The 12110-nt window shown below is 36.9% G+C and overlaps 1 protein-coding gene across 1 annotated transcript in view; it reads left to right on the forward strand.

Annotated features, from left to right (window-relative positions):
- The first annotated feature begins 8464 nt into the window (after positions 1 to 8464).
- Positions 8465 to 12110, forward strand: part of TRMT1L (tRNA methyltransferase 1 like) — a 13206-nt gene continuing 9560 nt past the window's right edge. Inside the window, exons 1-3 of the mRNA XM_009275830.1 lie at positions 8465 to 8538; positions 9062 to 9191; positions 11042 to 11165. Of these exons, the coding sequence (XP_009274105.1) occupies positions 8482 to 8538; positions 9062 to 9191; positions 11042 to 11165 (311 nt within the window). The 5' untranslated portion in view covers positions 8465 to 8481. The remainder of the gene's footprint in view (positions 8539 to 9061; positions 9192 to 11041; positions 11166 to 12110) is intronic.

Consider the following 12110-nt stretch of genomic DNA (forward strand, 5'->3'; position numbering starts at 1 on the left):
CGCGGGGGCTGAGCCTTGGCGGTGGCCGCGGCGCCTCCCTCCGTGCTCGGGGAGCTTGAAACAGCGAAACCAGGACTTGCGTCGCCCTTTTCTCCTTTAAATCTAATGATATTTTTTTGTTGTTGATGATCTTTTATTGTTTCAAACCGTGGTCCGCAAGGTCCCGTTACAAACCAGGGCCCGTTGGAGGTGGGATGGGGATGCGATGTGTGCCACGCCGTCTCTGCCCCTTACGTTTTCTCCTCTATTTTCTGCCAAATATGTTTAAACTGGTTGTGCTAGTTTTCTAGCCGCGCCAAATGTGGCATTGATGCCAGTCATTTGCTACTGCAGTCTTACAGTTGAAGTGAACTGACTCTGCTGGTTAAAAAAAAAAGTATAATTTAGGCTCTTGGAAGCATTATTATGTTTGTGCATAATCAGTGATTCCTGATGGGCATTTTAAAAATCCTGCAATCTTGTAGCGGCCTGCTTTTCTTAATCATTTAGTATGAAAGTTTAGCTCTTTTCATGTAGGTGTATATACAAACTATATGTACATATATGGATGCTCTCTTTTTCAACCATTTTAACCTATACACTTGCTCTGAAGATGCAGACAGTCCAACTCTGGTGGACTTCAGTCACTGCTATGCTCTCTACATTTTTGTAACAGTGTTATCAGTTTTTCTTCCAGCACATGTAGAACAATCAATCATTGTTCTTCTCATGGATTTCTTACCAAAAATCTTTTTACTTCTTCATTTTCTTTCTGTCTTTCTGTTAATAAAGTGTGTAGAAACTATCACCAGGCATCTTGCAACTTTTTAATTGAGAAGTAGGCAGGAAATACAAGTCTGCCTCAGGTGAGTTGTCAGCTTAAAAAAGATCTGTGAGAAATACAGCAACGCTCTCTGAGCAGCAATGCTAGTCTTGATATATTTTAAGGTAGGTAGAATAATTTTACTCTGTGCTTCTGTCTTTCTAAACAGTTTCTGTAACCCCTGTCTTGAGGTATTCCTTCCATTTCCTCTCTTTTTTTATAATAGCAAAGATTTGTATCCAACTGCAGTGTTTAAAAGCAAACAAACAAAAAACCCCTGGGGAATCGTAAGAACTGCTATAAGACCCTTTCAGCCCTTATTCTGTCTTCAGTAGTGGCCAGGAGTAGATGGCTAGAGAAGACTAGCAGAACAGAGCAACCATACATTAATGCATCCTCCAGAAATACCTTCACGCAAACAGTTTGTTACTCCCTATTTTCTTGAGCCAAAGGTCGTGTTTTCATATTTAAAATCCCTTAGTGGATTTATCTTCCATAAAATTCTCACTTTGGCGCTTGTAGACTTGCAGCATCTGCAGTAGCCTGTGGCACGGAGGACCACAATATTAACAGTAGGTCGTGTAGAGAACGTTCTTCTGCTCTGAATTTCCAGCTGGTAGGCCATGTGGTACATACCAGTTTTTGTGCTGGAATAGACAGTGAGTGGTTGACTTCTGTGCTCTCTCTGCGTCTCATGATCTTACAGACATCTGTCGTATCCAGGCTGAAAAGTCATAGCCTGCTTTTTTGCTTCTCAGTAGCTAAGAAGCGATGCCGTAGCTTTGTTATTTCTTGTCACCCTGTTTTGAAACTTTCCTAGTTCTACCTGTCCCTTTGAAGCTTGGGGGATCAGAGGCAATACCGTTCAATATGCAGGCTGAGCGGGGCTTTCTTCATCCTTTCTAGTACTTCCTGATGTCAGTTGGTGGGGAGAGGGACCCACTGCTTCTGAGGATTTATACCTCCTCCTTTCGTCAAAACTGTATTTTAAAATCCCGAGGTGGTAGTCCTGAGTGGTGATGCTCAGCTGAAAGTCCATCCATTCATACGTGAAATCAAAATTAGTTTTTTCCCCCAAGTCCAACACTTGACTATTTTTTGTCATTTTATTGCCCAGTCACTCAGCCTCTTAAGTGCTTTTGAAATTCTTCAGTAGGCCCATCTCTGCTCTACCCCGGAGAAGTCATTCATTTGCAAATGCTGATGGCACCAGCACTTAACCCTCATCATGGCCCCTGATGATAGCAAATTCCTTCCTTACTCCCCTCCTTTTTTCAGATAGAGAGTTGTAAACTTCTGTTTTCAAATTTTCTTAGCCGCTAGTATATTGTTCTGAGTATTTGGACCTCCTCCTTGCCTGCTTTGTCTTGCTAGCACTGCATTTACATGTTATTTTGCCAGAAAATAACATGTAAATATTATTTTGTTAACATTAAACATCGGATGATACAGATGGGCAAGTAGTTTCATCTGTCCAGGATGGCATTATTTCACAGTGGTCTCCAAGGATGAGGGATAATTAAACTCTTCATTCTTCAACATACTGTTGGGTTTTTTTTTCTCCTTCACACTTGTAGTAATTTTTGCCTGTTAACACCAAATTATTGGAAATAAATGAATGTATTTGTATATAATTCAGTTATATCAACAACACTTTTACTGTTTTTTTGTTTGTTTTGATTTTGTTAAGATGGTGTGGTTGTCTCTGGAAAAGTGAAAAGGAACAACCTGGATGTGAAAGTTACTGAGTCAGAATTGGAAACTGAAGAAAAAGGAACGGAGGAAGAATCCACAAGGGAATCTGATAGCAACATTTTGGATGTATCATCTGATTATCCAAGAGGTTTGCTAATAAACTCTAAGAATATTTGTGTTGTGTGCTGGCAGAAACGAGAGAAAAGGTAGAAATAGTGGGGAGGAAAGGTAAAGGGAATGTGTGAAATCTCATTTTCTATACATCCAATAGGTATGGATACTTTTTCCCATACATCTGAATAAAATATTTTCCTAAGGCATTAGAAATCTCTTTCAAACGAGAGGTCGTTTTCCCCTTAGTAACAGTTCTAGAAATCACTGCGGAAATTTGCATATACACAGTGACAGAAGTCAAGGTTAGATGAGGTATGATCTACATCAGGCTCTGATGCTAAAAGCACCACAGAGAGCAGAGAAAATCTATTGTATCTAAGTGCAGAAATTAAAAGCTAGGAATTGCTTTTAACCTTAGCTTTAATAGTCACCTCTGTATCTTGAGTACATTGATCAATTGCTATCTTTGTTTCACATAAGAAAACCTGAAGACTAATCTTGTAAAAACATCATAAAAGTTTAAAATCACTACAGAATCAGTATTACTGTAAATTGGGATGTTCTGTGTACTGAAACCAATAAAGCTGATTTATTGGATAAGGTAATTCTCTTGTTTTTAGCAAATTCTCCACTGTTCCCATTGACTGATAAGTTTAAAAATCAGGAGGTAAATTTAAAGGTTAAACAGCCTCCTAAGGGAAGGAGTGGAGTGGCAGAATTTAATGTATCCTGGCTATACAGTGAATAATTGTTACTTACTTATTGGTCCACTTCTAGCTGATATTTTAGTTTTGCCAGGCAGTTCGTAGGATGTTTTTATACTGCTTTGTGCATGATTCACATTCACTGATGATGCCAAGCAGTGAAATCGGGAGTAAATGGAATGTGACTTGATCTTTTCAGCTTGTTTTTTCAAGTGAAGGTCTTTCCAATTTGAGGAATTTGATGTGTGTCAGCATTAAAAAGCAAGTAGAAATATATGGAAATATATAGATCTTATTAAAGAACCATGCTGGGGATTAATTTTGCAGTCATTCCTTCCACCATGGAAGTTAAAGGATACAAACAAGTATTCCAATTGGTACTATAGTCATTCTCTAATAGTGTTAGCTTTGAAATGATGCATAGAAAAATAGCAGTAAACTAAAAATAATTTTTTAACTAAGAATGTTTAACTCTGCTTTTTAGAGAAACATATTTCAATTCAAAGACATCTTGCTGATCTAGAGAAACTAGCTGACCTGAAAGAAGGTGAGTTTACCATGGCAGTATCCCAGAACACAGATCTTCATGTTACAGGTATTTACATTTTTCTTAGTTTTTATTTTTAACACACTACATATATATATACACACACATATATATACACATTATATGTATAAAAAAAATGCTTGAAGACTCGGGGTTTAATAAAAAATAGCTTTATGATTTGTTCCCTTGCTTATAGAATGTTGTACTCCCTTCAGTAAATTTAAGGCCTTAATGATTCCTTTCCATCTTTTCCTCTGCATTGTAGCATTTCTAATATTGGCAGTGTGCATGGATCAGCAAAATGTTAATTCTAGCTATACATCAGCAGCTTAGTCTCATTTTTATTTTACTTCAAGTGCCACCATAACAGGGAAGCTAATTATTGTCTTTGCAGTGTTTAAATATCAGTTTAAATAAATATGTATTCTGTTTTGGATTTTTTTTTCCCCACTCTGTATTAATTTCTGATGCAAATATATATTGGAGGATATCTTTAAGACTGCAAAGTGTTTTTATTACAACTTCTAGTTTTTCTCTGATTACATGTATGTATTTAGTGCTAGTAGTGGCAGCCCTTGCAATTGAAACTAGTTTTTATTCACAAATCAAGAAAAACATCAGGGTCCACATAGGCTCTGCATCATACGACTCTTGCGCCTTAATCATCTTTTAGAGTGGCCACTGATGGAAATAATAGCCTACCTCCATGTCTGTTTAATTTTACTAACAAATATGCCAAAAACTTCTATAGAGAGTTTGTTCCATTTTTAATGAGGAGATAGATCATAAGTATCTCATATGTCTGGTACTTGTAGCTGTTGCTGAGCCGAGTTATATGTAAATCCATGGTAGTGATAAGAAACTTATTATTCCCTTGCCTATTCTCAATGGTAATTTTTTTTCTTCTGCCATGGATGTAGCATTCTTCTGCCATGTGTGTTAATGGAATGACTTGTATTTATTACCATTGCCTCGTGTATTTGATACTCAGTAAATCGTAAGTCAATAAAAGAGGCTGATCAACATTAGAGAACAGTGGTGATTTATTTGGTGAGCTGTAGGCTGCCTCTGTTGGCTTCAGTGGCATGGGACTCTGTGTGGACATAGTAATCCACTCATAAAAAAAAGTCATAAAAAAGGAATTTTACTGTTGTGCAAGTGTAAGATAAGTAATTATTATTATAGATGCCCATGTTGTGTGGCATGTTTCAGTATTCATCCTGTACTATTCTAACACATAGAAGCCCTTCTGCTAAATTCTGCGTGAGAGGTTGGTTGACATTCAGCAGTCTGAAGACCCAGCAGCAGCCGTATGCATGCTCTGATACATAAGTCCTATGTACAGCTCTACAACATATGTCTCCCAATAGCTAGTTTTTAGTTAGGTTAGTACTTCAAGTGCTTCAACACCTTTGATGTCAGATAAGCTTGCCTTTGCTTTTTTGTCCCTTATGCAAGATTCCAAGAAGAAAAATTATTTTAACATAGAGTACATTATCTTTTTTGCGGCTTAAAAACACACCAGGTGCTTGTTTTATCTAGAACATTCAGGAAGAGGAAAGACAAATTCTTGTTCTAACCTCGTCAGTTGTTGGTTTGTTTTGGTTTTTTTTTTTTTTTTTTGAAACATTGCAAGTCTCTAGACTTCATCTATAAAATTCTGTTATTCTGCAGTACTCTTCAGATGTTGCATGAGCCTCATGTTGCTGGAGTAGAAAAATACTAGAAAACAAAAACTAAAGGTCATAGCAGTTAATGATCTTTAAAGTAACAGTGGTTCTTGTCTATATTCTATGGAGTAGAAAGAGGCAATCCATAAATTTGAAGTTTGTGTGTGCCTGAAATAGAATATACCCTGGGGAATTTATCTTTAACTCCCATTGATAGTACCTTCATTCTTTTTTCTCTTAGCATGCATCTCTCTTAATATGAGTGGTAACTGCATTTCATTTATTTCTCATACTTTTTGTATATTTGTATTTTCAGATGAAAAGAAGCCTTGTCCATTGTGTCCTGAGGAGAAATTCAAAGCTTGCTATAGTCATAAGCTCCATCGTCACCTTCAGAATTTGCACTGGAAAGTTTCTGTTGAATTTGAAGGTAATGGCAATCATATTTGAATAGTAAATACTAGAAGAAATTGTGAACATGTAGGACATTGTTCTGTGTTTCATCTTTTTAAATTCCTCTTGACTTAAGCATCTTGTTACTAGCTCTGAATTAGAACCATATTTTGACATAATGAATTTTGACCTGGGATGTAAAATGTAAACATAAAATAGCTCTGTATTGTTCTACGTGCCAAAATAGTTACAGTGTGCATTTTCCCGTTTTAAAAAAACAACAATTGCTTGGCATGTCATGAAAATTACTATAAAACTTAAAATATGTATATAATGAAAATTACTTTAATAAAAGTTTATGTTATATTGTTAATAATCAGACACACACGTGGTCATTTTTGGCTCATCATAAAGATTCCATGGTTTCAGATAAATACTTAAAGTATTTATTTACTATTAGTATTTAGTAGCCTTACCTGTTTTTTAACAAACTCTGATCTGCTTGTAAGATGCATTAAAATCCCTACAGGAAGTTTAGGAAGGAAAAGAAAGTAAGCAGTATGTGTTTTTAAAGAACTAGGCGTGTGAGTTTGTGGGAAATAAAATTACTAATCAGAAGATGGACAAGATTAAAGTTAAATTAAAAATTATCTGACTAGAGTTCTGTTTTTGCGTGCACTAGCAGATGTCTTTTTTGTTGGGTTTGCTTTTTGGTTTTTTTTTAAACTGTGGAACATATTTTTTTTAGGAGTATTCACACAAGTTTTTTAGCCAGGTAACAATACTTTTGTGAAATACTCACAGGTACTTTTGAAAGTTATATACCACGTAGCCTGAAGACTTGCTGCAGCTTTGTAGGATGCGAACAGACTTATTAAAATGAATTGCCTGTACGTAATTTTTTTTTTATTTTAAAAATTTATAATGTATAATTAGCTGATAAATTTCTCTGTGTGGAAGGTGAGTTTATCATATAATTGGTAATGTTCTCTTGTTGCTGTCTTGTGGCAATATTTGGGAATCTTAAATGAGATCATGCCCTAAAAATAAAGAACATTTTGCATCAGAGTTTGTGGTATAGGACATACGCATTCTGTTTACTTACTGTACTGTGATGTGACAAGAATTTGTTTTCCAGGGTACAGAATGTGCATCTGCCACTTACCTTGTCGTCCAGTAAAACCAAACCTCGTTGGAGACCAGGTAAAATGCTGAATCGCAGAAATATTTGTTACCCTACAAAGTGGGGGAAATGGGTCTCAAAATATGTCTTGCTATCCAGTGTGGGATACAAAAGCTTATCGGTCCAGAATATAAGTATCAGATATAACCCTTGGGTAGTTGAATGTAGTTGTATCTCTCTCTTATTTTGGTGGGTAGCTGCCTAGATCATGTAAAACAGTGTCACAGTTTGGAGTAAACAGCAGCTTTGTGTGGAAGAGATGAAGGGTTCATTAGGCCAGGCAATGGATGCTTCTCCGTTCCTTCCCTGTGCACTGAGTATTTGGAGTAGTGGCAGAGTTTAATTGGTTGTGGTGCTGTGGCAGGATAGCTGTGCTGTGCTGGCTCTGCGGGTATGATTATTTACAGTCTCTGTGGCTGTAGATTCAGAATATTTTGTATGCGCTAGAGGTAACAGATGACTTCTTCATATGCCTGTGTTCAGGTATAGTTCTACTTTAACCGTGTAACGTATTCTGAAACTACACATTATTATATTTAACAGACATTTTCAAAGATGGGAGCCCATTACCATTGTATCATCTGTTCGGCAACTATCACGCGAAGAACTGACATGATAGGTCACATTAATCGTCATGTGAATAAAGGAGAAACTGAATCAAGGTTTATTACAGGTAGGTTCTTACTTCTATAAAACGTTAAATCTTTTTATACTATCTAGCACATGGAATAACTATGATATGTGGATGAGAGACATGAGAAAAATTCTGAAACAGATTTAGCTTTACTAATGAGAAATCTGCTCTTAATATTTCAGAATTTTTTTTTTCCTCAAAGGTGTAGCAGTGTTGTGATTTAGTCTCTGCATTGACCAGCTACTCTGTTCTTTCTGATAAATAATATTCCATTCACAATTAGTTTAATGTTGTAAATGTAGGCTTCTGTCTCTCCAAAAGAATGGAGGACATGGAATCCATGAAACAAAATCTGTATAGAGAATTTAATGCCTATGTATTTGGCTGTGTGTGTTTGTGAATCAGTCTTGAGTAAATCTCTGCAATATAAAAATGCTTTGCTTTTTATCTAAACTGTATCAGCATAGAATCACAAAACAAGATGACTTTTTTCAGTCTTGGAGAGTCATGACAGAGAATGTATAATTAGCTGATAAATTTCTCTGTGTGGAAGGTGAGTTTATCATATAATTGGTAATGTTCTCTTGTTGCTGTCTTGTGGCAATATTTGGGAATCTTAAATGAGATCATGCCCTAAAAATAAAGAACATTTTGCATCAGAGTTTGTGGTATAGGACATACGCATTCTGTTTACTTACTGTACTGTGATGTGACAAGAATTTGTTTTCCAGGGTACAGAATGTGCATCTGCCACTTACCTTGTCGTCCAGTAAAACCAAACCTCGTTGGAGACCAGGTAAAATGCTGAATCGCAGAAATATTTGTTACCCTACAAAGTGGGGGAAATGGGTCTCAAAATATGTCTTGCTATCCAGTGTGGGATACAAAAGCTTATCGGTCCAGAATATAAGTATCAGATATAACCCTTGGGTAGTTGAATGTAGTTGTATCTCTCTCTTATTTTGGTGGGTAGCTGCCTAGATCATGTAAAACAGTGTCACAGTTTGGAGTAAACAGCAGCTTTGTGTGGAAGAGATGAAGGGTTCATTAGGCCAGGCAATGGATGCTTCTCCGTTCCTTCCCTGTGCACTGAGTATTTGGAGTAGTGGCAGAGTTTAATTGGTTGTGGTGCTGTGGCAGGATAGCTGTGCTGTGCTGGCTCTGCGGGTATGATTATTTACAGTCTCTGTGGCTGTAGATTCAGAATATTTTGTATGCGCTAGAGGTAACAGATGACTTCTTCATATGCCTGTGTTCAGGTATAGTTCTACTTTAACCGTGTAACGTATTCTGAAACTACACATTATTATATTTAACAGACATTTTCAAAGATGGGAGCCCATTACCATTGTATCATCTGTTCGGCAACTATCACGCGAAGAACTGACATGATAGGTCACATTAATCGTCATGTGAATAAAGGAGAAACTGAATCAAGGTTTATTACAGGTAGGTTCTTACTTCTATAAAACGTTAAATCTTTTTATACTATCTAGCACATGGAATAACTATGATATGTGGATGAGAGACATGAGAAAAATTCTGAAACAGATTTAGCTTTACTAATGAGAAATCTGCTCTTAATATTTCAGAATTTTTTTTTTCCTCAAAGGTGTAGCAGTGTTGTGATTTAGTCTCTGCATTGACCAGCTACTCTGTTCTTTCTGATAAATAATATTCCATTCACAATTAGTTTAATGTTGTAAATGTAGGCTTCTGTCTCTCCAAAAGAATGGAGGACATGGAATCCATGAAACAAAATCTGTATAGAGAATTTAATGCCTATGTATTTGGCTGTGTGTGTTTGTGAATCAGTCTTGAGTAAATCTCTGCAATATAAAAATGCTTTGCTTTTTATCTAAACTGTATCAGCATAGAATCACAAAACAAGATGACTTTTTTCAGTCTTGGAGAGTCATGACAGAGCTGTCCGTAGTTCTTTGGTAAATGACAATCCTGTCTGACTTTCTCCAGAATTAGACTTTTGTTTCTAAACTTGTATAAACTAGATTGGAAGCAATTTACATAATTGGAATGCCAAATCTTGTTTTTGCAAGTTGTCTGTTCTCTACAGCTTTCAAGTAAAAAGTACATTATTGATTAGCGCTGGTGTGTAAATTAAGGCTTTTTTGACAGCCCAGACTGTTACTGTTGAAAATTGGTCTGATTTTTTCTCTGTCTCTGTGTAGATGTATGTGTTTTATCTAAATATAATATAATAAAGATGAGACTGGGAGCTATGAGGGTCACACTTCTTTCTGTTGCCAATATGCAGTTTAGGACTAGTAGTTTAGTGTCTGGGGATCAGTTTGCGTGTCTGAGAAGCGATAGTAGTACCATCCATACCATATTCCATACCTTTAACTTAAATAGAGCTTGTGTTGTGAAATACATTAATCTCTGTATGGTTCCCTTCAGAGCTGTTAGTAAAGAATGGCCCATTTGTCACTTTTTAACAAAATGCATGTGACTATTTTTCCTCATGGGGAGAGGAGAAATTCAGAGGTCAGATATTCCATGCTTTGTAGGTGCTTCAGCAACACTTGGGGGCTATGAACGTGGAGCACATGGTAGAGCAGTTCACAGATACGAAGTCTGTGTATTTGAAAGCACTGAGAGATAGGCAGGCTGAGCCCTGAAAGGTATCTAGTTGATAGCTAACAAATTTTTCCTGGTCATTCCTGGGTAAATTTTGCTACTGGTAGACTGGGAATAACTGCTCAGAGGAATGACAGCATGTGTTTACAGCTGTCAAATCAGAAAGCTTGTTTTGCCGCAGACTATTTTATATAAAGCTTAAGTGCTGAAATTGTCCCTATGCGTGTGCTGTCTATACACATTTCATGAAGCTGTTTGATAACTTACGGAGATTAGATCAAGGATTTTGAGGGATTTTTGCAGTTCATTGATACACATTCAGGACTATGTTAATAGGGTTTTAATTAATTAGCAATGTATTATGTTTGAACATGCAAAACAAATCTGCTAAGCCTCAGGCTCAGGGGCTTGCTTTCTTAAATTTGAGTGGATACCTAGGAGCCCAACTGAGAAACAAATCTGATGTTTCATGGGAAGAAAATTGTGGTAGAGCTTGATCCTTATCTGCCACTCTTAGAACTAGAAGATAAATGGTTGCTTGCTTTTTTTCCACCCACATACTTGTTAACAGATCCATGTGCTAGTTGGCATAACCCAGACTTCTTGCTATATGGGAGCAGATTTTCAATTTAATTTGTCAGATGCGCTAATGTTAATTTCAATTGTCACTCTTTCCTTCCCTAACAATTACTTTCTTTTAGTTCCTGCTCCCAAGTCTTCTCATGAAGTGCTGAAAGAGTCAGCCACCGATGTGCAGGTTCTTCCCAACTACTCCACACCTCAGAAAACAGATTCCTATTTTAATCCTAAAATGAAACTCAACAGGTAAGAGAACAGAGAGTGGGAGGATGCACCAGAGGGGTGGTGAGTTTGTAGTGAAAAATACTCATGTGTTTTGAAAAGCAAACCCTGCGAAACTTTTGTTCACAGGGCAGGAGAAACAGTTTTCCATCAGAAAACTCTTCTTGACAAATAATATTTAAACCCAAGAACACTGTATGGGAAATAGTGTGGGAAATAGAAATACTGTCATTTCTGGAGCAATTAAGTATTTTTCTGTAATGAGTAGTTTACGGAGAAGAACAGGATTTGAAAGGAGCACACTTGAAAACTGAATTCATTGTATACGCTTAAGATGTTTTTCTGTGAATCTCCACAAGATACTATGAGTAGTCACTGCTCTCTCTCCTATAACTGAACAGCAGCATAACTATAATTTACAGTTTTCATATTCTAGGCCTTTTTCTCTTGGGACTCAGATTCTCTCAAGTGTCTTGTCATTATTTGCATTAAAAAAGATGAAGGAAGAAACGTCTATTTTAAGGAGAATCATAAATGGTGTCTGTATGTCCTGGTTTTGGCTGGGATAGTTAATTTTCTTCCCAGTAGCTGGTACAGTGCTGTGTTCTGGATTTAGGATGAGAATAATGTTGATAACACACCGATGTTTTAGTTGTTGCTAAGTAGTGCTTACACTAGTCAAGGACTTTTCAGCTTCTCATGCCCTGCCAGCGAGAAGCTGGGAGCGGGCACAGCCAGGACAGCTGACCTGAACTGGCCAAAGGGATATTCCATACCATCTGACGTCATGCTCAGTATATAAACTGGGGGGAGTTAGCCGGGGGGGACTGCTGCTTGGGAACTGGCTGGACATCGGTGGTGAGCAGTTGCATTGTGCATAACTTATTTTGTATATTATTATTCTATTATTATTATTTTTATTTTTTCTTCCTTTTCTGTCCTATTAAATTGTCTTTAACTCAGCCCCCA

Source organism: Aptenodytes forsteri, unplaced genomic scaffold (assembly GCF_000699145.1).
Source record: "Aptenodytes forsteri isolate BGI_AS27 unplaced genomic scaffold, ASM69914v1 Scaffold289, whole genome shotgun sequence".
NCBI classification, from domain to species: domain Eukaryota; kingdom Metazoa; phylum Chordata; class Aves; order Sphenisciformes; family Spheniscidae; genus Aptenodytes; species Aptenodytes forsteri.